Genomic DNA, 27,415 nt, shown 5'->3' on the forward strand with positions numbered 1-27,415 from the left:
AGAGCCCCACAGTGAAGAGGGGTATCCACAGACAAGGATAAAGGAGTAGAGACCGTGAATGAGCAAGCTGAAAAGAGAACTAGGAGTGCACTGTACCAGACAGCCCCAAAGAAACAACATGTGAAAGGAAAAGAGAATGGTTCACGAGATCAAAGGCAGAAGAAAGATCCAAAGTACTATCACCTACATCCAATGATGAGTGAAGTTTGCTAAGAAAATCAATGTCTATAGTTTCGGTACTGTGGGACGATCTGATACCAGTTTAACGAGGGTGAAGGATAGAAACAGGATCAATATGGGCAGAAAAATGATCAAACGCTACCCGTTTGGTGATCTTGGAGAAAGAATACATCAATTAGAAACAGAATAGAAGTTTTCAGGACGAACAGGATCAAGAGAAGATTTCTTCAAAAGTGAAAGGACTAGTGCTTTTTTTCAGAGGTACACAACCAGGCCTGAAGAAAGGCTCTGGGAAAGAAGCTGTAGGAACAAGGGGGTAAGACCGGGATCAAGAATGCAAGTGATAAGATGCATAGATGATCTATGTAATTCAACACAGGGTCTATTACAGTAGATAGCAACATTTACCAAACTGTACAACAAAGCAATAAGTAGCCTACTGTTATCACAGCAGCAGCATGAAGTATGATATCAGTAATCCCACCTGATCTTTTTCTGCTTCTTGAACAAAAAATGCTTCTCCGTTATCTCCAAGTTTCATGTGCAAGTCTACACTTTCTCCATTTATTTCAATATCCACCTAAAAAAAATAAGTTTGAAAATGTTTACATAAAAGTCATCAAGCAAGACAAAAAGCATCAGTCAGTCATTCCACAACTTAGCCAGCAATCATGTTATCAACATGACAGTATGACTATATGGCTGATCTGGTACAGGTCTGAACATTTTTCCTAAAAATCCAAACAAATGATGATGCTTAATTAAAACGAGAACAGCCACCAACAGATACTATAAATAACGTATATAAGTGAGACATACTTATACCAAACAAAAAACTCAGGAAGCCAGCTCACTGATATAAAATTGATTACTTGCCTTTCCAAAAATGAGTTCAAGGAGTGGAGGAGTAGCTTAATGGTTAGTGCAGTGGACTGAGATCCTGGGGAACTGAGCTCAAGTCCCACTGCAGATCCTTGTGACTTTGGGCAAGTCACTTAACCCTCCATTACCCCAAGTACAAAAATAAAACAGATTGTAAGCCCACTAGGGACAGAGAAAGTACCTGTATGAATACGGCGCTGCATACGAACAGTAGTGCTATAAAAACGATTAGTAGTAGAAGTAGTAAAAGAATTACTTATCTGAAAGCGGTAGTCCTCCTATCCCAGCAGGCTTATAATCAAAAGGGGTAATTTTATAAACTGTTTCCACATATAGGACTTTTATAAAATTATCCCACAGTTTATGTGCGTAAAAGTATGTGCAGTTCCAAAAAGGCTCATACTAATTACATGAGTCACGTGTAAATGTGTTCTGGGGAAGAAATTTGAGTGGAGCATAAGCAAGAGTTGAAAATTATATACAAACTTTATAAAATTACACATGTACTTCACATGCTAACATTTACATCTGGTGCTGAGTGTTTGATCATAATACATAGAACATAAGAACACAATCCTTTCCATATTGGGACAGACCAAAGTTCTCCAACAGTGGCCGATCCAGGACACAAGTACCTGGCAACATCCCAAAACAGTAAAACAAATGTGATGCTGCTTATCCTAGAAATAAGCAGTGTATTTTCCCCAAGTCCATCTTAATAATGGCTTATGGACTTCTTGTAGGAAATTATGCAAACCTTTTTTTAAATGCTGCTAAGATAACAGCTTTTACCACATTCTCTGACAACAAATTTCAGAGTTTAATTACACATTGAGTGAAGAAATATTTTCTCCAATTTGTTCTAAATTTATTACTTAGTAGCTTCATTGCGTGCCCCCTAGTATTTTTTGAAAGAGAAACCAAGCAATTTACACCTACCCATTCCACTCCACTCAGTATTTTATATATCTCAAACATATCTCCCCTCAGCCGTCTCATCTCCAAGCTGAAGAACCCTAGCCTCTTTAGCCTTTCCTCAAAGGGAAGTAATCCACCTCCTTTATCATTTTTGTCATCCTTCTCTGTATATTTTCTAATTCCACTATATCTTTTTTTTTTTTTTAAAGACGTGGTGACCAAAATTAGCTCTTTACTCACGCATTTGACAACTGATACAAGCCCAACTTAAATACTGACTGCTGTTTATTTTATTTTTGTTACATTTGTACCCCACATTTTCACACCTATTTGTAGGCTCAATGTGGCTTATATAGTACCAGAGAGGAGCTTGCAGACTCCGGTGAGAACAAATACAAAGTGATGTTGTGGTAAGACAGAGATCATGTGGCATAGCCACATTAGGGAATCATACAACGGAAGAGTTGAGTTTTGTCCATTACGTACTTTAGTTTTGTTGTGTTGCAAGGATCAGGCATTTAAGTAGGATCGGTAGGGTAAGCCTTTCTGAACAGGTTGGTTTTTAGTGATTTCCGGAAGTTTAGGTGGTCTTAAGTCGTTTTCAAGGCTTTTGGTAATGCGTTCCACAGTTGTGTGCTTATGTAGGAAAAGCTGGATGCGTAAGTTGATTTGTATTTAAGTCCTTTGCAGCTTGTGTAGTGCAGATTTAGGTATGATCGTGTTGATTCTGATGTGTTTCTGGATGGTAGGTTGATTAAGTCTGTCATGTATCCCGGGGCTTCACCGTAGATAGTTTTGTGGACCATGGTGCAGATTTTGAAGGTAATGCGTTCTTTGATTGCGAGCCAATTTAGTTTTTTGCAGAGGGGTTTTGCGCTTTCAAATCGCGTTTTTCCAAATATACGCCTAGCTGCCATGTTTTGAGCGGTCTGGAGTAGAAAGGCATGCTGGGTTATTATTTTGTTCACTTATATTTTTAATCTGATATTAGGTAAGATGTCAATATATTGCAACTTGGAATTTTAACAGTGGTAACTCATTAGTGATCATATTGACATTTTCATTGTTTTTATTATTTCCTGTGATGATGATAATAATGTTTTATCTAGATTTGCTCTTATTACAATGAAGATAATTTATCATATTTGAAACATTTGTGATATGCACTTTGATTTTTGTAAAAGGTTTGTAAAAATAAAATTTTTATTTGATGAAATTCATGTACAAATAAATTACATTCTAACGGGGGAATTCTATATACATTCAATTATTTCTTTACAAGACAAAGGTCAACCAAGACATGTTTTTCATTCTTTCCAAGTCAATGGAATGCTGGAAAGAAATAATCCATATGGGGTTGAGAATGTTTGTCTATCTAAGGCCACACTAACTCTCTGAATTTTAATAAAAAAAAAAAAAAAAGGTAAAAAAAAAAGGACACATTTGGAGTGGGGGAATAACTGGGAAAAAATATATTGAGTTTGAAAATGGGCCAGTTTGGGAACTTTATTTCTCCATAACCCCAGGTCCAAACAAATAGCCCAACTTATTTATATGGAAGAGACATTTCCAGCAGCTGCAGCATGAAATATTGCTACACTGAAACATAGACAGTAAGACAATCAGTCACACAACTGAGTGACAAACAAAAAGCAGACACAAAGTCCAAACAGAATCTTTATTCTTACAGACCCGACGTGGCCACATTTCGCCAATAAGGCTGCATCAGGGGTAGTGAAATAAAACTGCTAACCAAGATCATCCAAGATGACTTCAGCAATAGTTTTCTCACAGAAAGTGAAGAAGCAGAAGTCATCTTGGATGATCAGTTGTGATATCAGGGCAAAGCCTGTCTTGTCCCTGGTTAGTTGTTTTATTTCACTAGCCCTGATGCAGCCTTACTGTAGAAACGTGGCCATGTCGGGTCTATAAGAATAAATATTCTGCTTTTTATCTCTTCTGTTGTTGCAAGACACACAGCGCCTCTTTGCTGTTCCACACAACTGAATGATGCTGTTCCACAGCACTAACATGGATAGTTTCAGAGTTCTACAAAAGCCTTTCAAAGCTTTTTGATTATGTATAGTTCTTGCACAGCCACCTTGCAGTGTCCCCTTACTTAAACAATTTCAAGAGGAGAGGGGTGAAGGATTTTGTGGCCAATCAGCCAACCTGTAATAAGTGTCCTTCAAGAACATAAACAAGGTACGTCAGCTACACAAGTGAATCCCTAGCTAAAGGGTTACTCTTCAACAAAAAAAGAGATTAAAAAAAAAAAAACATATAAACCTATTTTTTAGTTGGGTGAGTTTGTAGGACCACAGCCTGATCAATTCTTTGTGTGCATATGAGGTCAGAGCCAAACCATCATGGATTCTGCTGCAAAGCACTATGGGCTTGTGACTACAGCCAAGTCCATGCTGCCAGACGGTAAAGAATGAATATAGACATTCTTTGTTTTCTACTGTGTGCATGCTGCAAGGAACTTTCTTAGGATTAAATTTAGCTCAGAAGACCTTGAAGATGCAACCATGTTGCCATCGTCTTTAGCCAGCCCAGGTACCACCGTATTCCTTGTCTGCCTTCCCATGTCTCATCAGAGTATGTGATTCATGTAATTGCCAGGTGAAAGCAAATGTCTGATTGGCTTTGCCAATGTCAGTGAGCTCCAGCTCCTCTATCCTGAGGCTGTACAGCACTGAATAACACTAATAATCAGTGCTTTTTTTGTGCCAGTATGCGCCGGTATGCCGTACTGGCACCTTTTTTGTGAGGTGCAGCTCACCTGCCCGCTCCCTTCCGTTCATGCACCCATGCTCCCTGCTTTGAAATCTTTAATTTACCCAAAGTCGTGGCGAACCGGCAGTAAAAGCAGCAGGCAGGCACTTGCAAATTCTGCCCAGATTGCACTCCCCGACTACACCTACCAGTAAAATATGCACTTTCTTGACAAGGCACATACATTTAAGTCATTCAGTATTTTATAAAAGTCCTCTCACATGGGTACGTGGCCAATTGTGTGCAAAAGACACTATGAATTACCTCCTTAATTAGCATTTTCTTATATGGGGATGTGTCACATGGATAACAAGAACTACAGAATCATATAACCTAACTTTCTCAATTATGTCCCCTGTGAATATCTGCTAATTCTGTTACGCTTCTTTCACTGGAGATATCAATTCAGATACACTGTCAGTGTTCTATTAGGTTCGCAACCACAGGACCCTGTGGATGACAATCACTACTGCAGAGGCTCCTGATGCCATCTCAAAATTATCTTTGTTCAAATGGACTAGGTGCTTTCCATACGCCTCTTTTGCATTCAGCAGATAAACCAAATCTTCCTGTTTCTCTTGAGGGAAAATCCCACTTGTGTGACCGACTCATTCCTACTGGTCAAAACAGAAAAATTCAAATCTTTTGTGCCCCTTCCAGGGTGGGATGGGGAGGGGGACGGGACTTGATATACCACCTTTCTGTGGTTACAAGCAAAGTGGTTTGCATATATTATATACAGGTAATTATTTTGTATCTGAAGCAACGGAGAGTTAAGTGACATGCCTAGAGTCACAAGGAGCTGCAGTGGGAATCGAACCCAGTTTACCAGAATCAAAGCCCGCTGCACTAATCACTAGGCTACTCCTTCACTCCAAGAGTACAGGTATTTTGACTGTGAAGACCTGATTGCAAAATATCCTAAGCATAGTACTCTGAAAGAACTTCCTATAGTAAAGGTCCAGCGACTACAACTCATACCTAGAGAGTACCAAAGAATAGCCCTTCTTGAATACTGTAGGGCAGATCTGACTACCACAGACTGCTAAGGCAACTTCATTGTTGAATTCTAGAGCAGTTTGGACACAATATTTGGTGTCCACCTTCTTTCTAATCTGAGAGCAGTGTCCCACATTCTCTTCTGTACATTGAGGTACTTGAAAAACACCTGTAATGGTGCACTGACCTCATCCTCAGCCTTTAACCAAAATGAAATGTGCATTTTTGAACAAAGAATGATGAAGATTAAAGTAATAGCCTTTGACATGAATCTATTCCTTGTCTGAGAAATGAAAGGAAAGGATTTAAGAGAAAATCATGAGAAATGATTCTGAGACAGAACAATTCTCTATCCTGAGGACCCTAGAACTTCATATTTCACTCTTTGAGATTAGAAACAAAGCTGTAGTCTGTGAAGGCACTTGGATCACCGAATCATAGCCTTCCTAGGCTTCCTGGATGAATCGTTGGACAATCTGTAGGAACAGAGGTGGGCGACTAGGGAAACTTTGCTCTCTGAAGTTGTTCTGTTTCAGCTCAATGCAGACGATACCAATGCAAAGGATCAGAGTCAAGACACGAGAGAGAACCAGGTTCCGACTGTGCAATGCCATTCAGTGCTGGCAGTGGGAACTGACAGAGATGTAAAGCAAGAACCTCTCATCCAACTTCCTCCCAAATACTGCTTAGGCCAAGACTGTTTTGTCATCCTGGGTAGCCAAAAGAAAAATACCAAAGCCTCTGGAGGCTAGCACAGCTGAGTCTCAGTTTGGGAGAGTGAACTGTTACAGCCTAAAACCAGCTCTCCAATTCCTTCTCTGCAGGAAGTTAGTGTTAATGCTTCAAAATTTTCATGTAATAGTTGCTGAATCTGCGAGCCTAAGCTAAACCCTTCTCCACTGCTTAGTAGTAGAAACAGGAATGCTTCCTGAATCAATTTTTCAATCCTGGTGCCAAGGCTGAGTGAGAGCCCCTCAATAGCAGTGTGATAGTGGTTGGTGCAGCTCCATGATCTTTTGACATTGGTGCTGAACACCATACTTTAGTCCCAGGCAGTGCATAAAGACTTCATGATGACTAGTAAGTAGTATCTTAAATTCGAAGCAGGAGAATTACTTGAAGATGCTGGTCTGTTCAAACTTGGGATCCAATTTGCTGACATATAGTAGCATAGTAACATAGTAGATGACGGCAGAAAAAGACCTGCATGGTCCATCTAGTCTGCCCAAGATAAACTCATATGTGTATACCTTACCTTGAATTTGTACCTGTCTTTTTCAGGGCACAGACCGTATAAGTCTGCCCAGCAGTATTTCCCGCCTCCCAACCACCAGTCCCGCCTCCCAACACCGGCTCTGGCACAGACCCTACAAGTCTGCCCTCCCCTATCCTAGCCTCCCAACCACCAACCCCTCTTCCCCCCACCTGCTCCACCTGCAGAAACATGTACGCTCTAATATATAGCATGCAACATTGCCCGAGCAATTAAATTGATAAAAGAACCAATTAGGACCAATAACTGAGCGTGAAAAAGTTATAGTTGCTAATTGCCATTAATTAAAATTTGCATGCACATCTTTAGGCACCAGGATCTGTATATAAAAATGGGGTACAGTCATGGGAGGGGAGGGGAATGGGCAGATCAAGGGCACTCCTGGAATTTGTGCACAGTGTTATGGAATTGAGGTGATCTGTGCCTAATTTAGACACAAGAATTTACACCAGGTTTCAGTTGGTGTAAATTCTCACGCTCAAAACTGGGTGCGGATCCCAGCGCCAAATGCTATTCTATAAAGGGTGCCCAACTCTGAGCGCTGTTTATAGAACAGTGTTTTTAATGTTGGTACATAAATGCCAACTTATGCTAATATCCTAATTGCCAATAGAAAATTTGCACCAAGCTCACAGCATCCCGACACACAACTTTAGGCAACCTATAGAGAATTAACCCCTAAATGTCAATGGCTTTATCCTAAAATATGAAAGTATGGGGTCAATATTCAAATTGATTTAATGGGATGGCAATTCTCTAGCCTGTTTAAATCACTTGAGCCTACCTATCCACTGATATTCAGCAGCACTTATACAGATAATGCCACTGAATATCAACACTAACCACCGCTGTACTGTCCAGTTAGTACAGGTGTGATCCATGGGCAGTACTTAACTGGCTAGCAGCGATATTCAGGGCCTGATACACAAAACTACACTAGCACAACAATGAGTCAGAATTACCGACCAATGCTCAACACTAACAGCATGCAAATTATATGCACACTGTTTAGCATTGGTTGGTAAGGGGGTCTGAACATTCCTGGTGCATGCCCACAACGTGAAAAACCTTCCCCAGGGTCCAGTGGCCCCCCTCCTAACCTCACCCCACAACCAAGAAACAGTGGATCAGCTATAGTGGTCTAGTGACCTCCACCCCCACCCCTACCCCTCCACATACCTTTGAGTTGAGGGCAGAAGGGGAAGAGCAGTGCCTACTCCCTCCTGCCTCTGGGCCCGCCCTTGTCAAAAGGCAATGCCCAACCCCTGCCCGGTGCATCCTGGGATGCACTGGGAGGGACTAAGTACCACATAGGATTTTTTTTTCCTTATATGGTACTTAGCCCTTCCCAGTGCATCCCAGGAGCATCAGGCAGGGACTGGGGACTGCTCTTTTGGGAAGGGCAGGCCCAGAGGCAGGAGGGAGTAGGCTCTACTCCTGCCCTTCTGCCTCCAACTGAAAGATATGTGGGGGGGGGGGTCACTAGACCACCATCGCTGCTGTGTTTTGGTTGCAGGGGGGCTCAAGAAGGGGTCCACTGGACCAACAGGGATTTGTTTTTGATTGCGGGGGGGGGGGCTGGGGAGGGGGTCCGCTGGACCACCAGGTAGTTTTTAAAGGTTGTTTTGGAGGAAGTAAGTGCGGCTGGAGAAAAAAGTCACCCTGTCCTAATGACTAAAACCTACTGACAGCTCAGGAACTGTCAGTAGGTTTTATTCATTAGGGCTGGGAGTTTTTTGTGCACTGTTATTCTGAGCATAGCACAGAATTGCTAATGAGCTCATTTTACTACAAGCAAGCTCATTAGCATAAGACGTTTGGTCCCTGTTCTATGCACGGTAAAAGCAGTGGCCGAAAGCCTCTGTGCATTACCCACACAATAACGTTTCATTCTGAATGGCTAAAACCAGTTTAAATGAACGTTGCAAGCCCAGTTTGCCTTGAGCATCAGGCCCTCAATTCGCAAGAAGGATGTCCTAATTTTATCCACCCAAGTTAACCAGGCATCGGTCTGAATATTGGCTGGTTCCCAGTTAACTTCCAGCTGACTACACATACGCCAAGCTATTGAATGCCAGAGCCCAGAAATGGCCCAGCATTGAATACTTGGGTGTCTGCAGTCGTCAGCGGCTTAAAAAATACCGACTGCCATGGGCTGAATATTACCCCCCACATATCAATATCATTGCCAGTAAACAAAATTATTTTTATAATTTGCTATAAAATATATTATAAACAAATATTAATGATTGCACAATGCTGTCACTAAGAATGCCAGTTTTTGCGTGCTAAAAAAAAAGAAAAAAAAACATATGTTCACATTTAGAATAGATAACTCGAATTAATAGAACACACCTAAAAAAATAAAACTTTTTTTTAAACCATGAATTTGCATTTGAGGCTATACTCTGTGATGCATCAATCAAAAGCTTTCAAGAGAGATTTGAAAATATGCAAAACATTTTTTATCAATGTAGAAAATAAAATGCGTCCAAAAAGACCAAAGTACATATAACACATCCTTACCACTTTTTCTCTGGAACGAAGCACCCCCATTTTTCCAAAGCGTACATGAAAAGGTGAACACTGGAGATTGCCATTTGGCTGACGAACAACAATAACATCAATGCAGCCAGATAGAGTGGCAGGATTCAGTCCTCTATAAAGCTCCTTCACTGTAACAAACACTTGGCCTGCTAGCTGCCCCACGTAATTCATGGTTTGAGTCTGAAAACAAGGACAAAAGAAAGATATGTGCCAGTATTTATAGCAGGTGGAAAAATAAGTTCATAAAATGCAAAGATTGACTTTCGGTCCCTGTTCCATGCACAGTAAAAGCAGTGGCTGAAAGCCTCTGTGCATTACCCACACAATAACATTTCATTCTGAATGGCTAAAACCAGTTTAAATGAACGTTGCAAGCCCAGTTTGAAAAGAACTCAAGGGGGTCCTTTCACTAAAGGTATGCTACCGGAGTGCACACTAACAAATTAGATATACAATGGGCAGTGTTGCATTTAGTAAAAGGATCCAAAATTAGGTGGGTGTTCTTTACACACTGTAGGGGTAGAAAATTTAAAAGATTTTGTTCTTCCTAGTAGATCTCATGAGATCTAAGAGTGGAGCAATAGAGCTTTATTTATTTTATTTTTTTAATTCAGGGTATTTATATCCCACCAATATCAATAAAGAATCTAAGTGGGTTACATAAATTCAAAACATATACTGATAAGTAAGGAAGGCTTACCAAATTAATCGTTCAGATGTTTACTAAATAGATAAGTTTTCAATCCCGTACGAAACCGTAAATAACCAGAAATCACATGTATTTCTACAGGAATAGAGTTCCACAATTTACTAGCCTGGAATGAAAAGGAACCCTCAAACTTTCTTATAACGGATTTTCCTAACAGAAGGAAACCCTAACAGCAGAGTATTATAAAAACGAGAATTTTCTCGAAGCACTGGATAAGCTACCAACTGTGGAAGGGCAGAAGAACAATTCCCCTTTAATATACTAAACACTATACAAGCAGTTTTAAATTTTTAAGTGGTTAGAGGAATGGGCTAGGAACCAGGAAACCCTGGTTCAAATCCCACTGTGGCTCTTTCTGCTCTTGAGCGAGTCACTTAGCCCGCCATTGCCTCAAGTACAAATGGAAAAGGCAGTTCTGTTAACTTGGTGTCTTCACTTACGTGCATCAAAGACACCACAATTGGCAGTTACTCATGAACAGTAAGCGCACTAGGTGTTCTTCTATAAGGTGATGCCTAAGTGCTTGTGGTTCCTTTTTCTTCTATGCTGCTGAACCACAGAAGACAAAAGAAAAAAAAACTTGCAAAAATGAACTGTAATACCCCTTTGCCTGGGTGCTTCTGGGTCCAGGTCCGAGTGGGTAGGACCCCCTGTGAAGGGCAGACTCTGTTGGACCCTCACTCACTCACTTGGCATGCAGTGCCTCCACCTGGGGAAAGAAGTGGGATGACCCTTTTCTCCCCCCCAAAGAACCCAAAAGTTACAGTCCAAATCTCTGTGGGGAAACTCCTTTATTCTCCTCCCTTAGGGTATATTTTACAAGGCACTCTGAACAAGGATTATTTATACTTTGTACAGCTCTACTCCGTGCCTATCACCAAAGATAGTGTTCCAAAGGCTGTGCTCCTCTCTATGTTTCAGGTTCAGACCCTCCTGGTCTGACCTCCCCCAGAATGAACTTTGCATTAGATGGGCACTCCCTGGCTCATATCCCGCACTCCTGGGCTGGGTTTCTTCACTACCCACCCAGACTTCTCCTTCATAGTTGCTGTTTTTCCTAACAGCAATTCTCCTGGTCCTGAGCCAATGGATTCACTTCTTCTTAAACAAGATCTCCCTTCTCCTTCTTGAGTCACTTGGAAAGGGGTTTAAAGGCAACCAAAGACCCACAATTACAAACAGAAAACCCAAACCAGACAGACAGGCAAAAGGCCCCTCTAAAGGGTAAATACTTAACTTATATCTCTTAAGTACAAGTACATAAGTATTGCCACACTGGGACAGACCAAAGGTCCATCAAGCCCAGCATCCTGTTTCCAACAGTGGCTAATCCAGGTCACAAATACCTGGCAAGATCCCAAAAACGTTCAATACATTTTATGCCACTTATCCCAGCAATAAGCAGTGAATTTTCCCCAAGTCAATTTAATAATGGTATATGGACTTTTCCTTTAGGAAGCTATCCAGACCTTTTTTTAAACCCTGCTAAGCTAACTGCCTTTACCACATTCTCTGGCAACGAATTCCGGAGTTTAATTACATGTTGAGTGAAGAAACATTTTCTCCGATTCGTATTAAATTTACTACTTTGTAACTTCATCGCATGCCCCCTAGTCCTAGTATTTTTGGAAATAGTAAACAAATGATTCACGCCTACCCATTCCACACCACTCATTATTTTACAGACCTCTATCATATCTCCCCTCAGCCATCTTTTCTCCAAGCTGAAGAGCCCTAGACACTTCAGCCTTTCCTCCTCCTAGTCTCCTCCACCCTTATCCTCTCTTCTAGCACCATCTCTCTGCATTTTATTTTAAAGCTACTCCCCTTGAGCTGGGCTTCCCCCACTCGGAGACCTCCCAGTCCCATCCCCCAGTGACTCTTTACAGGGACTTACTCTGCAAGTAATCCCCAATTTAATAAGGGATTACAAAGCCAAATCACTGCTAGAGATTTAAATTACAAATGTTCATGCATGCTCTAAGGGGCTAAAGTATTTTTATTTTATTTTATTTATTGCATTTGTATCCCACATTTTCCCACCTATTTGCAGGCTCAATGTGGCTTACATAGTCTTGTTATGACATTAACATTACAGGATATTAGATATCATTAGTGATGTATTAAGATTAAGTGAGGGTAAAGAAATGTGAGGGTGTAGAGGAGAGTAAGGTGGGTGAGTATAGAAGGTAAATTGTCTTAACTGGTTAGGCTGGCAAAGTGTTCAGTGCAATGACGTTCCTTGGGGGGCTGACACCCGGGGCGGATCGCCGATGCGCTCCGCCCCCCCGGGAGCGGTGCCCTCCCCCCGGATGCAGCGCGGACCCCCCCCCCCCCGGCGAAAGGACCCCCCCGAAAGACCCCCCCCGGATGCAAGCCGCTGGGGGGTGCCCCGCGTGCCTGTCCCTCATTCGCTCCATGCTCCCTCTGCCCTGGAACAGGAAGTAACCTGTTCCGGGGCAGAGGGAGCATGGAATGAAGGGGATCTAAAGGGCTAAAGTAGACTATGCATCTGCCAAAAATTCCTGCTTTACATTCATTTTCATCTATGTGCAATCTCCCATTATAATGGGGATTACTAAGGATCATGAGAGAACTCTCCAGAATTTCTGAGGAGAGGGTTCTGAGGTCGTAGATGGTAAAGAATCCAAACCAAGGGAGTGGGTTCCTGGATATGTTGCAGAGGAAAATGTTTCTGGTTGTTGAGTGACAGTAGAGGAGGAGATAGGAGTTAATAAATAATGTTGATGGAGAGTGCACAAGGTCTTTGGTTGCCTGTACCCCCCGCTGGGACCCTTGGAGGAGAAGGGGGAGGGACAGTCCTGGATGGGTTCAAGAAACTAAGGCTGAGCAAACAGGAGGTTTCTGCAAATTCCAGCATTAACTGTGAGGAGGAGGAGTGCTCCAGTGGGCCAATGATCAGAAGCAAATGCGGATGCTAGAGGTCAATAGCGCCGTACTGCCGATGATCAGAGCTGGCAGGCGCATGCAGCAATGCACTCACCGGCTCTGAATGCAATGAGCAAGCAAATGCATGCCAAACAGGGCATTACCTATTCTTCCTCAATGCTCAGTGGGCAGCCCACCAAATATTGGCACTGTTCCTGCAGCAAACCCTAAGCCAGCTCAGAGCTGGCGTTAAGGTTTGTGGAGCATTGGGGAGGAATGGGAAGCCCTGTCCAGCATGCACCTGCATACTAGCAGGTTCCCCCATGCCCCCCCAACAGGGCCGGAACCATAGCCCCCCCCTACCCTGCAGGAGCCCCGAACCCAAGCCAGCAACACAGGGGCTGTAGGTCTGACACAGAAACACGAGGGGCCCAGACCCCTAACCCCCCCACACCCAAAAAATAAGGCCCTGGTGTCCCAGTGGGCCACAAGCCCAACCCCCCCCCCCCCCCACACACACACACACACATTCACACCTGGTGGTCTAGCGGCCCCCTCTCCCACCCCTCCCCGTACCTTTGCAGTGGAGGAGGGAGTAGCACACTCCCTCCTCTTCAGCGCCACCTTCAAAATGGCAGCGCCCAGCCCTGCCCAGCACATCCCAGGATGCTCTGGGCAGGGCTGGGCACAACCAATTTGAAGGCAGCACTGGAGGGACTGTACTACTCCCTCCTCCACAACAAAAGGTACAGGGTGCGGGAGAGGGGACCACTAGACCACCAGGTGGGGGGGGGGTTTGGTCTTGCAGCCCACTGAGCCAACAGGGCCTTATTTTTGGAGTGTGAGGCGGAACTGGAGATCCACCAGCTCTCCAACCCCCATGTCCCTGTGTCACTGAGGACCTCCAGCCCTAGGGGGACTTGGGGAGGGTACTAGGCCACCAGGGGCCTTGCAGATTGGAGGGAGCACCTGTATGACAGGTGTGTGACAGGTCCAGACCTATCAAACAAAGAGTAGGAGGATTGTGCCTGAATAATCCTCCCACAATTTTACCCCATGATCATAGAACAGCGTGCTTAAATTTGTATGCTATTATCTCTGATCATAAGAGCAATACAGCTCCTCGCTGTTCCAGCACTATTTTTAGAGCACTGTTTGGAACAGTGCAGGGCTTCTGATCATCCGCCTGGGTGAGAAGTAGGGGATCCCAGCAGGAACAGAAAGAGCCTGTTTGGAGAAAGGGTAGTAACCCACCTTTTGGAGGAGTGTGGACAGAGAGGTCTGATCCAAAGTGAAGATCTGCTTGTTACAAAAGTGCTGCAGGTACAGTCTTAGATTGTTTCACCCAGAAGGGATGGGTATGGACAGGATGAGCTGTAAATATGTGCATGTGCAAAGTGCAGCCAGACGCCATACTTTGTATTGTTGTTTCAAAATTTTTACTGCCGTAATTGTCCTACTGCTTAGGTTTGACTTATTCTTGCTGTACACCGCCTTGAGTGAATTCCTTCAAAAAGGTGGTAAATAAATTCTAATAAATAAAATAAATTGCACGCCCAAATAAAATAACAAGCCAGTCGGTGCCGATAGTCAATAACAAGCAATTATCGGCACTAATTAGCACTAATTAAATTTATGCATGGAACTTTAAGCGCATTCTATAAAGTGGTGCGCTTAAATTCTAATGTGGCATGATGCCAAAAAAGAGATCCAGAAACAGCAAATGATGAAAGCTATAGATTCAGCTCAGAGTATATGAGATTAAGAGGTTTATTTCCCAAGTCTGCTATTTTTGAAGGTTAAAGCCGCACTAACGATTCCTGCACGGCAAATGAGAGGAAGGTTTCAGGAATTAAATGGGCTTTTTCTAATTTGCCGCACCGAGAATCGGTAGCGCAGCTTTGTAAAAGAAGCCCTAAAATAGCTAAATGCCCTTTCACCATTCCAGCATTTTCCGTAAGTTCCCATTCCACCATGCTATCCATCTCAAAGTTAAAAGGCTGTTTAATCTATGAACCCACGCCACCCCTTTCAAGGCAAACACACCAGGTCTTCCATCTGCCCCTCCTCCTACCATGTTCAAATTCCCACCCCAATTCCAATCCCAACTCCTTGATATGCTTCCCCACACCCCCACTCTCCAGCCGGCAACAGGAGTGTGTTTTATCTTTCAATACCTTTAATTACAGGTGATGATCTTTTGGTGTAGCCCAGAGGTTCATCATGCATTCTAATGATTTAGAAACAACTGTAAAGGGGTCACTTAGATAATTCAATAAAAGGTCTGTTCACACCGGCCTGGCTTTTCCCACTCTTCTTCAGGAGGGCCATTATATTAGAACCTTCTGAGCTACAGGACTTAATATGTTGAATTTGTAGCACGAACAACTTATTTCCTTCTATCAAACCATCTATCTGTGATCAAATAAAATGAATCATAACATGCATTGTGAAAGTGAATAAATGGAAAATTTGATGCCTTTTAAACATGAATATTCTATTTCAACTTGGAGTACATGCCAAGATTAGGAGACACCAATTTATACCATTTGTGTAATGTACCCTCTTAGAATTGTGGCAGAATCTTCAGCGGGATTACTCATATTAGAACTAATTATTTTGTAATAAGGCAGCAAAACAAATAAAAAAAGTCCAGTATATTTCTTTGTCATTTTTTTTGAAGAACTATGAGCTCAGCCTTCTGTATGAGTAATGTGACCAGAGCTTATTCAGCAACAGTCTACTTTCCATTTCAAACCGGAAGGAGATACACACTTATTTGATGACACATGAAAGAGAACCATACACCTAGACAACAAGTGTGATGCTACCAGTGGCTAGGCGCTCACCACACCTATTGGCAAAAAGCCCAATGTATGTGACTCAGAGCATATGAAACACCAAAGTTAACATCTCAAATATCATCTTTTCTATCTTTACCCCACATATCATTAATTCAACTACAGTACATCTTGTAGAGGGACTGAACATTCTTGAAAAAAGTATGGAGGTACTGGCTAAAGTCCGGTGATGGATAACTGGTGAAACCTTGAACTGGAAAATCAGGGGGTCCTCCACATACAGCTGCTTTAGAGCATTGGTAATCTCAACCAAGTTTGAGCCCTGGTAACTGTGTGGCAACAAGGAGTGCTAACACATCAACATTTTTATTTGATGTCTAACCTTTGCCTGCTTCAACTCATAGGTCAGGTTTTGTTAATTCCTTGTGGTGACAAGTCAAGCAGGATAAGTGTAATCTGTCCCAACCCCAGATCAAATATAGTCTATGTTGTTTATGTTTACTAAAATTTGCTACACTGACCTTTCTGAACAAACAGGTCAGAGCGGTTTACAAAATAAAAAAAAAACCAAAAACCCTAAAAATATAAATTAAAAAGAGAATTCCATTATATTAGGAAAGATAACTCACAAACAACAGCACTCAGCGCTTACAATTAAATAAAAACAGTTGAAAACCTAGTCAAGGAAATCATTGCTGAAAAGTCAAAAGAAGCAAGATTTAAATTTCTTAAATGATGGTTCAGTGTCAATAGAAGGGAAGTAGGTCATTCCAGAGACTTCCACCACAAAAATAAAAAGCAGTGTGCCGTGTAGATTCAAGATGGGTCAATTTAGGTGCTGGAAGAATTAAAAGGTGAGAATCAAGGGAACATAAGCATCTTGAAGGAGTATAGGGAATAATCAAAGAAGAAAGGAAAGAAGGGAGACTAGGTGATAGGTTTTGTGAACCAACAGAGAATCTTAAAAAATAACCTATAAGCTCCTGTGCTTGAGAGGACAAGCGATTCCTCTGACTTTACGTTGGTAATGTTTTCGGATTTCTAGAGCAAGAAGCCTGAAGAGGTAACCTTAGATTCGTTATGGTCACTGATTTCTGACTTAGGTAAGACTTTTCTTACACAATCTACTGCTCTTACACAGAAAATCTCTCATGTATAACAGAGACTGGGGGAAACTGAAACTGAAGTTAAAGATATGACTGCTCTAATGGAACAAGTTGAAAAGAACTTCTTAAACAATCAAAGTGTACAGACTTCTATGGTTAAGGATATGTCTAATCTAAGGAATAAGTCTGAAACTTTTGAAAATCATTTAAGGAGCAATAATCTTCGGTTTCTTAATTTTCCAAGGGTCACTTTTGTGAGGCCCTTGGAAATGTTGAAATGTTTTATGAAAGAAGTTTTAGGAATTCCAGAAGATAAATTTCCTCCTTTTACACAAGTTTATTACTTACCGAAGAAACCAATGAAACAATAGCAAAATTCTTTGGATGTTTCCGTCTTGTTAGATACTTCATATTCAGATATAGCCACTGCAGCGACTTTGGTTGTCTCAGTGGCATTATTACCTGATAAACAATGGTTATTTCGAATGTTCTTTAAAAACAAAGAGAAATTGTTTCTGGGCTTTAAAATTCAATTATTTCCTAATGTATCAAGGGAAACTCAACGTAGACGCAAACAGTTTTTAATATTGAAACTTGGAGTTCTGCAATTAGGTGGAACTTTTTTCCTGAGATACCCATGTAAATGTATTATAAGATATAATGCTGTTAAATATGTATTTACGGAACCTTCACACTTGTCAGCTTTTATAGCAACTAAAAGACCATTAGGAGATTAAGTAGCTCTTGGTATAGTTAATTGCTAGCCCATGTTCCTCAGGTACAATATTGCCTAAAAATTTAAATTTCTTTATTATCCTCCTTTATATTAATCATGGATCCTGATAATGTGGACGTCAGTGTTTATAAATTTCTTTTTTGTGTGTGTTTCCTTTTTTCTTTAAGAGAAGTAATAATTTTCCTATATGACACTTTTCTGTACAAGTGTAAATTCTTGGTTAAAATTTGTTAAACGTAAAAAAATAAAACCTATAAGGAAAGTACAACCAGTAAAGGTGAAAAAATAAAGAAGTGACATGATCAAAATGCTAAGCTATGCAGAGAAAGTGGGCAGCATAGTTATGGAGCATCCAAAGTCTTTTTAATTGAGATTTAGGGAGACCTGCAAAAATAGAATTACAGTAACCAAGTACAGAGATAATAAAAGCATGCACTAAAGTGCGTAAAGAAGCAAAATCAAAGTAAGAACAAATCAAACGGAGTCTACGAAGAGAACAAAAACCTGACAAGAACAAAAGAAATACATGGAACAAAGGATAATTCTCAGTCCAAAATAATACCTAGATATCGAAAAGATTGGACAGGTTGCACTTGATTGAAAAGAAAGAGAGGAACTGTAGGTGTCAAAAGAGAGCCGTTAACCCAACAGGCAATTGTTTTATCGGGATTTAAAATGAGTCTATGAGCAGTAAGCCAGGACTGAATTTTGCAAAGTCAAGATTGGACACGAGTAAGATCAAGTGGTCTACAACATCAAAACCACTCTGACTGACTTAGCCATCAGTTCAATCATTGTTCCCTGGAGTTTCTCCTTCACCCCGCCCTGATGCCAGTTTCAAGCTTGGCTTACTTATACTGGAAAGGTAAGAGCAGACTCCTTATCACTTTGCCAGAACTATTTTCTAACACTTTGCACATAACCTGCAAGAAGAGATATGTGACCTGTGCTCACTTTAGCATGATGATCCATGAGAGCTATCTACATGCGCTTTGAGAACCTCTTGAAGTTACTGTCTTTTTTTCATGGAAAGGAGAAAAGGCTATAAGAAATCAAAAGAAAAATTTTTCAGACAGAGAAAGATGCACTGAGGAGAAATAAAATCTTTCCACCTAGGAAACAAATGTAAGCCCAGCCCCCAGGGAGCCAGCCACACCTACTTTTACCCTTAATCTGTAGTCGATTGCCGATAGCTCAAGTGCAACTCTCCTCAAAAGGCCGAGAACTTCCTAGAAAAAGGGGTAATGAGAAGGGACTGGGTGAGGAAAATAAGCGAAAGTTCAAAGAGGGAATAAGTTAAATTGTACTGTTCTTAATTTAAGCAGACATTTAAGTAATACTCAGTGACACAGTCTTGTAAACAAATATCTCACTGTAACTTTCTATTAGCAGAAATTTAAAGTTGGTAACAATGTATCTCAACAGAGAGAGAATTGATACTTTGTATCAAACCTTTCCTCTTACAGAAACAATCACTTCTCAGAAAAAAAGTCTCTCAAGTAACATTCAGTGGCTAAACTCTCTGTCTTTATGTTTTGATGTTTGTCAAGTTTCTTTCACCTCAATCTCTCTGGCCTTCCTTGGTTTTTCTTCTTTCTTTAACATTGGCGTTCATTCGCCTCCCCAGAATCCTCTGCACAGGTACCTACTACTTATCTTTACAAACCAAAAGTAAGCAATACCCTACTCCTATTCTTTATTTTTACAAGCTATTTTATTTTATGTAACTGTCCCTATCTATTTTTAAAAATAAAAGCTAAGAGAAAAACTACACTGGCTCCCACTAAAAGAACGTATTGCATTCAAAGTTTGCACCCTGGTCCACAAAATCGTTGAAGCTCCGACCTGCATGTCAGACCTTATAGACTTGCCTACTAGGAATGCAAAAAGATCATCACGCACATTTCTCAATCTCCATTATCCCAAGTGCAAAGGGCTAAAATATAAATCCACATACGCAACCAGTTTCTCATACCATCTTCCGAAAGCTACTGAAAACATTTCTTTTCAAGAAGGCATACCATAAACATTCATCTTAAATACTAAAAAAACAACACTATACAAAACCAAACTCTTATCACATGATCGATTAAACTCTCTGATATTAATGATCAAGTAATACCACTTTAAACCTTATGTTGAATAGGGACTCTCTATAGTCGACGACCTAATGTACGTTACAATCCAATCTGTTACTCAGGAACCATGTATGCATGCACATGATGTATATATACACCATGATCTGTTCCATTTATGTTATGTTACATGTCTATTACCATGTGTATACACCTTAACGCAATACTATTTGTAATGCTGTTACCCAGAAATGGCAAGCGCCATTACTTCAAATGTAAGCCACATTGAGCCTGCAAATGGGTGGGAAAATGTGGGATACAAATGCTACAAATAAAATAAATAAAGCTAATTAGAACCCCTGCTAGCCCAGGACCCACAAGATATCCCACTTTCAGTACATTTGCATGGTCTCACTTAACTGCTTCACATTACAGCACAAAACTGCTTAACCTCAACAATAATACATATTTTTATTTGGAGCTTGTCACTAAACTGAGTGACCACTCAACAGAAATCAGTTCAAAGAAGACTAATTCTCAGTAATTCTTTAGTTAGTAACTTTACCACCCAAATATCAGCCAAAATGACTTTTCTTTTTTTTTTTTTTCCACTGTTGACCACAGCCACTTGTCACAAGTTCATCAAGGTTTGGCGACTTCTTTAACAAGAATTATTTTAATTTTCTTGGGGCTCAGGTACAATTCAGTCTTTCTTCAAATTTGTAAACCCAACAATCATGTTGAGCTTATATATACAGACTGATAAGAACTTAGGAGGTCTTTTACTAAAGCTTCGCTTGAGTTATCTGCATCAGGACCCACTTTATTCCTATAGGCCCTGCTGCAGATAACTCAAGCTAAGCTTTAAGACCTCCTTAATTATTAACACCTTCTCAATTTTTTGTTAATTTTTTTCCCAAATGACAGCATCTCACAACACGTCTTATACTAACAGTGCTGTCACAAACAAAATTTTGAAATAGATTCTGTCAGCACTATTTTTTTCCTTCTGTCAGCATTAATATCACCTGACAGCTTAACCAAAGAAAAATTAAATGTATTAATTTCTCAAAGCCCTTTCTTATTTTTCTTTTATGTTTAAAGAAAACCCTGAGGGAAATAACTTAGTCCCAAAAGTCCTTTCACTGTTTGCACAGGCAATTACACCAACATGAAGCCAAAAACATGTGAGGCTTCCAAACTAAAATCACTCAGGGACCCTTTTTCTAATGTGTGCCGAAAATGGGCTGTGCTAGTGTAGGTGCGCGTTTTGGGCATGCACAGATCCATTTTTCAGCACGCCTATAAAAAAAGGCCTTTTTAAAATTTTTGCCGAAAATGGATGCGAGGCAAAATAAAAATTGGTGCACGTCCTTTTTAGGTCTGAGACCTTACCGCCAGCCGTTGACTTAGCGATAAGGTCTCACGTGTTTAACCATGCTGTAATCGTCTACGCATGTAGGATGATGATTACCACCCAGTTTCTGCCGAACCAGGAAATAAAAATTATTTTCCGGCAAACCTAGCGGACACGTGTCAAAAATGAAATTACTGCAAGGGCCACGTGGTAGCCGGGCGGTAACTCCAAACTGACGTGCATTGGGTGCACATAGGTGCCTACGCGGCTTAGTAAAAGGGGCCCCTCACTCCTCCTTTAAAAACCACCAAAGTGACCAAAAATACCCTTTTTCTTCACACAGCACCGCGCTGCACAACCACTCTCGTCAACATTTCCTTCCCAACTGGCGATACAGGCACTGTAGAACCTGGAACACTTACCATACTGTGACTCGAGAGAACCTTAAGCCTCCAGACCCTGACAGTGATAAAAGTGTCCAGCATCTCCTTAATCACAAAGCTTTTCAGCATTTAAGTAAATGAAAAGACATTTTATTTTTATTCTCCACATACCTTTCTTTTTTGCAAACAAAAGTTTTTTCCTTTTTTTTTTATTCCTGCATGTAACCCCTGCACAGCTCTGCCACGAGCCAGCTTCCAGGCATGCTCACCCTTCTCGCACCAGCTGCCATCACTGGCTCCTGTCTAGTGTGCATACGCACACAAAAATCCTGACCTGAGCTTTCACCAGAGTCCAAATACTCAATTTTCTTGGTTCCCAGTTCCTCCATCAGCCCACTGGGCCTTCCACCCGTAAACTCCAGAACTGCCAGTCACTCTCCAGAGCTCCCAGTAAGGCTTCAGGCACAGCATCCCTTCCCGTGCAAACACGGCCCCGATGGCACCATCATCGCTCCAACACGGTGACGTCAAATACAGACATGAACCCAAACAGGTCTTTCCTCTGCCTCCTGTCTTCCCCGGAACAGCAACAGACATGGTCCACGCAATCCCCACAGCGCCCCCCCCCCCCAGAACAACAAACGCAACCTGACAGTGCAGAGCTCTCCAGTGATGCCCCCCCCCAACTTGCTGCACCACCTCCCAACCACCACAAATGTTACTCAACACAGCCTGCCGCCCTGAACTTTCAGCAGACTCCCAGACCACCCCTCAGGTAAGTAAACCATTTTAACCCTACTGGGTTACACTAAAGTGATGTAAGCGCACCTGGGGGAAGTCTCTATACATCACAGATGGTAAGCAATACCACTGAAGAAACACACAATCTTCAAAAACGCCCCAAAACAAAATTAACTACGGTGACGCTGTGATGGAGAAATACCTTAGCTGAAAATAGCCACTATCTGCAAAGAGAAAAAAAATATTGTAAAGCTAAAGTCAACTGCACATATTCCAGGGAATTTCTTCCAATAACAGATTAAAAAAAAAAAAAAGTGGCTACAGGTCCATCACCACATAGGAAACCACCCTGCATCCCTAAAAAGCATTGGTATGTCACTTCTTGCTCTGCTGTAAAAGAACAATCTGTGTATGTAAGGATTTTCACTATTTATTTCAAGGGTAGTGTAGCAGCAGCCAAAATAGTGATACAATTCAAATATGCTTAGGGCAGATAATCAAGAATTATGCCAAGATCAAGTAATATTTGCAGCAGCACAATAGCCCAAGGAGGACAAATATTTTGATCCGAGAGCCACAATGAGGGCCATGACCAGGGTGGGATCCAATGACTTCTAGCAGAAGTGTCAGCAGTATGGATGTTAGTCCCCTCCTTTCCTTGACCCCAGTAGACTCCAAGCCAGACTCAGGTATCCTCCTCCTACCTGCGAGGCTGTACCTTACTAGGCCAGAAAAGAGAAAAGCAGTGGATGATTCCCCCTGCATTCATCCCACCTGCACAGCACCCGGCTCATTCCTCTTTCTCTTGCCTATGCAACAGCAGGCTCATTCTCTGGCTGAGCAGCAGCTTGCATCCTGCTCCTTAGGCTGCATGACAGCTAGCTTCTCTTTTCCCACCCGCATGGGGCTGGCTCGTTTGGCCGCAGGGCAACTCCAGAAGTTGGGAAGCGACTCGTTTGGCCACAGGGCAACTCCAGCAGTTGGGAAGCGAGACCAATGCTGGATGGAATTTTACAGTCTGTACCCTGTAAGTGGCAAGACAGATCGGGATAAGTTGGAGTGCATTTCGACAGCAACTCCAGTGGTTGGGAAATAGGGCTAGGGACAGGCAGACTTTTATGGTCTGAGACCTGAAAATGGTAAGGACAGATCAGGATAAAGCATGAGGTTGAAGTGGAGGAGTAGCCCAATAGTTAGTGCAGTGGGCTTTGATCCTGGCAACCTGGGTTCAATTCCAACTGCAACTCCTTGTGACCTTGGGCAAGTCACTTAACCTTCCATGGCTCCAGGTACAAAGACTTAGATTGTGAGCCCTCTAGGAACAGAGAAAGTGCCTGCATATAATGTGTATACTGCTGCATACATCTAGTAGCGCTATATAAATGATTAGTAGTAGGTTTTTATACCACGTTCATAATGTATGCTATGCGTCATCTTTGCAAGTTAATAAGTAAAATGTTCTAATACAATGGATTGTTGTTTCAATAATGAATTGATAATAAATACGACTGTTGGGCAGACTGGATGGACCATGCTGACCTATCTGCTGTCATTTACTACGCTACTGCAGTTTTGGCTTGCAGGCCATAGGGGTCCTTTTACCAAACTGCGAGAAAAAGGGCCCTGCTTACCACAGTGAATAAAAAAGCCCCCAGCACACGTGGCCATGCGGTAAGAGAGCCCATTAAGGTGGTGATAAGGGCTCCCGAACTAAGCCGGCAGTAACCTGGCAGCGCACAGCAATGCCCGATTAGCGCCAGATTATCACTGTGCAAGCCTTTTCCGGGGGGAGGGGTCTTTTTCCCCCTGGAACTGGCGCGTGCTCGCGGCTGGACTACTGCTGGTAACTGCATTGGGCCGGTGGTAGTCCCAGAAGAGCGAGCAGTAAGCCAGCATTGGACTTACCACCACTCTGTAAAAGAGCTCCTTACTCTGCTAATCCCTACAGTAGGCAAGATAAAACAGGACAAGCTGAACAAGGCAAAAATATCTTGATCTGCTATAACTACTATGCAATAAAAATGTAACCAATTAATACTTTAAGACATACACAAAGTAACAGTGTAAACAGATTACTTAGCCACATCTGCTGCTGAGCCAGTGAGAAACTCTTTGTATCTTTACAACTACCTAAAGTTGGTGTATTTTTATTTGCATCGTTTTATATTGTATTGTACTAACAGTTTTGAATAAATAAACTTGGACTAAAAAAAAAAAAAAAGTATGCCTAGCTAAGCTCAGTGCAAAAGCTGACCGTTATGTAATGAAAATCTTAAGATGAATCATTAATGATCAATGTGAATAATCAGTATGCTCCAAAAAAAAAAATTAACAAGAGTTTGTATAATAATAAAATAATCAGCACATTTTTAAGATTACATTGAAAAAAAAAAAAAAGAAGGACCGTTTAGAATCTACTGAATGGCGAAGTATTTATTTTGGGAAACCTGACCTTCTGGAGTGGCACTGGGGGAACTGGGAAGCTGGTGAAGGGAAGGGATAAGCTAGAAGTAATGGTAAAGGGTTGAAGTTTGTTTTTTATTTTTACTAATTTTTTTTGTAACAGTTACTGTATGAAATCAGTTATGCCATGAACTGAAAAGTGCAATAGATGACAAGAATAATGTAATGTGAATATTTGCTATCTTTATGCAAAAGTTAATAAATAAGAAACAAAATAATTAAAATATATTTTAAGATAGTCTCCTGGAGATGATAAAATCATTCTATTGGTGTTATTTGTCATCTCGCTATTATGAATCTACTGCAGTCATATCCAGCTTACAGCAATGGAAGCAGAAAAAATAGGAGAAAACTCACTCTTCATTTTGAAGTGAAATCTTTCTGAGAGCATTCTTTCATTAACCTGATCACTAGTGTCCTTTATTATCAGCTTAACCCAACTTTTACAAATCAATTCCTGAGTTTTTTTAAATATGAGAATGGGTTTAAAATAACTTTCACCTTTACTTCAAAAACAAAGCAGAAGGCCCACACTTTCCAGCAACTCCTCCCCCAGAAGGATGTGGGCAGGGACTGAGCCCAAACCATACAAGCAACAACAGTGTGAAGCAGAATGCATACGAATGTCACAAACACAACCACATATCACTTTACAGCATTAATTTAATTTTTGGATTTCCATCCCACCTTTGCAAGGGATGCTGCAGCCTGCAGAATTAGTATTATTCAGCTAAAGAAGCCATGCCCCAAATAACTTACAATTTGAGGGGTCTTTTTACAAACCTGCGCTGAAAAATGGCTTGCGGTAATGTAGGCGCGGGTTTTGGGCGCACAATCCATTTTTCAGAGCGCCTGTTAAAAAGGCCTTTTTTGCCAAAAATGGAAGTGTGGCAAAATCAAAATTGCCCCGCGTCCATTTGGGGTCTGCGATCTTACTGCCAGCCATTGACCTAGCGGTAAAGTCTCACGCGGTAACCGGGCAGTAATGACCTAAGTGTATGAAATGCCACTTGGCGCGCGTCCAAATTGGACACGCGCCAAAAGTGAAATTACCGCAAGAGCAACGCAGTAACTCCATTTTGGCGCGCGTTGGGCATGCATAGACGCTTACGTGGCTTAGTAAAAGGGCCCCTAACCATGCATTTTTTCTAGCAAAAAAATGTTGGTACTCGATTACCACACCCCTGAAGGATGGCCTGGCAATCATTGAGGGATCCACTCCACAATAGCCAGCCCCCCCCCCCTTCCCACAACCAACCACAGAATCCATGAAAAGGCAAAACTAGTGTGCAGAGCCTGAGGTCTTTCTTTCATTCTTGGAGACTATACAGTATATTGGGTCACATTTAGCAGGCAATGGGTAAAAATGCAGATACTCAGTTCCCCCAAATACCCCCTGCAATTTAAGTAGGTACCTGAGACAAAGAGAGACAGCGGATTTTGGATTGTTACTATTTACCTTTCCAAGCCTAAAACCAAGATGGAGCAACTTAATTTGTGCTTGGTTTTGAAAAGGAATTTGAACAGTGATTTCCCTTTCTCGTGACCCTTTATTCTAACTACTAGGCCATTCTTTCTCCAGACAGCATATGTGGCCTGCTGAGCAAAAAGGTACTAAAAGTGGGGTATATGACATTTGCACCACAAGATAAAGGGATATCAGCTGCATAACCCTGACAAAATTTCAACCTCGGGAATGGACCAATTAAGTCTTTACAAAATAAGAAACGTTCATCAATAAACAAGTAATTAAACCCGGAAATCACATACCTCACTTTAAGTACCTTTTAGGAATTTGCAGCTGTAGAACATGAAAAGCATCAAAATTGTGAAAAAAAGTTGTATAATCCAATTCTACTAACCCTATAGTACACAAAAGAATTCAAAAATGAAGGTTGCTCCTTCAAACTTCTGTCATTTTTACCTCTGTTCTTTGCAACCCCACTTTTGATACCTTTTCATTCAGCAGGTCACATGTTTGTTTATTTATCATGATACACAATATATCATCCACCACTAAGGCTTCAGTTACCCCAAACCAAGAGTGGGTAACTACAGTCCTCAAGGGCCACAACCCAGCTGGGTTTTCAGGATTTCCACAATGATATGCATGAGATCTAATTGCATACCATGAAATCAGTGCATGCAGATCAATTTCATGCACATTCATTGTGGAAATCCTGAAAACCCAACTTGGTTGTGGCCCTCAAGGAATGTGGTTGCTCACCCCGCCCTTAATCAAGAGGCTTGTTTGCTATCCAAAATTTGTTAAAACTCCCCAAAGAGAAAGATAACCTGGTAATGTAGTTTCCTTGAATACACAGAAATAAAGGTCAGCAAACAAAAACAAAATACATACAGTGATACCTATTGGACAAGCTCCAGATTCTTCTCGACTTGACTTCCAGGAACTATAATTTTAGACACTTTGCTAGTCTTTATTTTTGTGCATTTGAACAAGAGAATTTGTTTTTAAAGCTACTCTTTTTTTTTTTTTTTAAGTTTGGATGCAACTTTTTTCCTTTACTACCAGGCCCTGTTTTCCACTGTATAAAATAAATATACAGGCATACATTTC

General features: G+C 41.4%; 1 protein-coding gene across 1 annotated transcript in view; it reads right to left on the reverse strand.

The window, feature by feature from the left end:
• LPIN1 (lipin 1) overlaps positions 1-27,415 on the reverse strand; it is a 176,344-nt gene that overhangs the window by 141,637 nt on the left and 7,292 nt on the right. The window contains exons 2-3 of the mRNA XM_030198855.1: positions 9,557-9,757; positions 665-760 (exon numbers count right to left, since the gene is read on the reverse strand). Of these exons, the coding sequence (XP_030054715.1) occupies positions 665-760; positions 9,557-9,748 (288 nt within the window). The 5' untranslated portion in view covers positions 9,749-9,757. The remainder of the gene's footprint in view (positions 1-664; positions 761-9,556; positions 9,758-27,415) is intronic.

Source organism: Microcaecilia unicolor, chromosome 3 (genome assembly GCF_901765095.1).
Source record: "Microcaecilia unicolor chromosome 3, aMicUni1.1, whole genome shotgun sequence".
NCBI classification, from domain to species: Eukaryota; Metazoa; Chordata; class Amphibia; order Gymnophiona; family Siphonopidae; genus Microcaecilia; species Microcaecilia unicolor.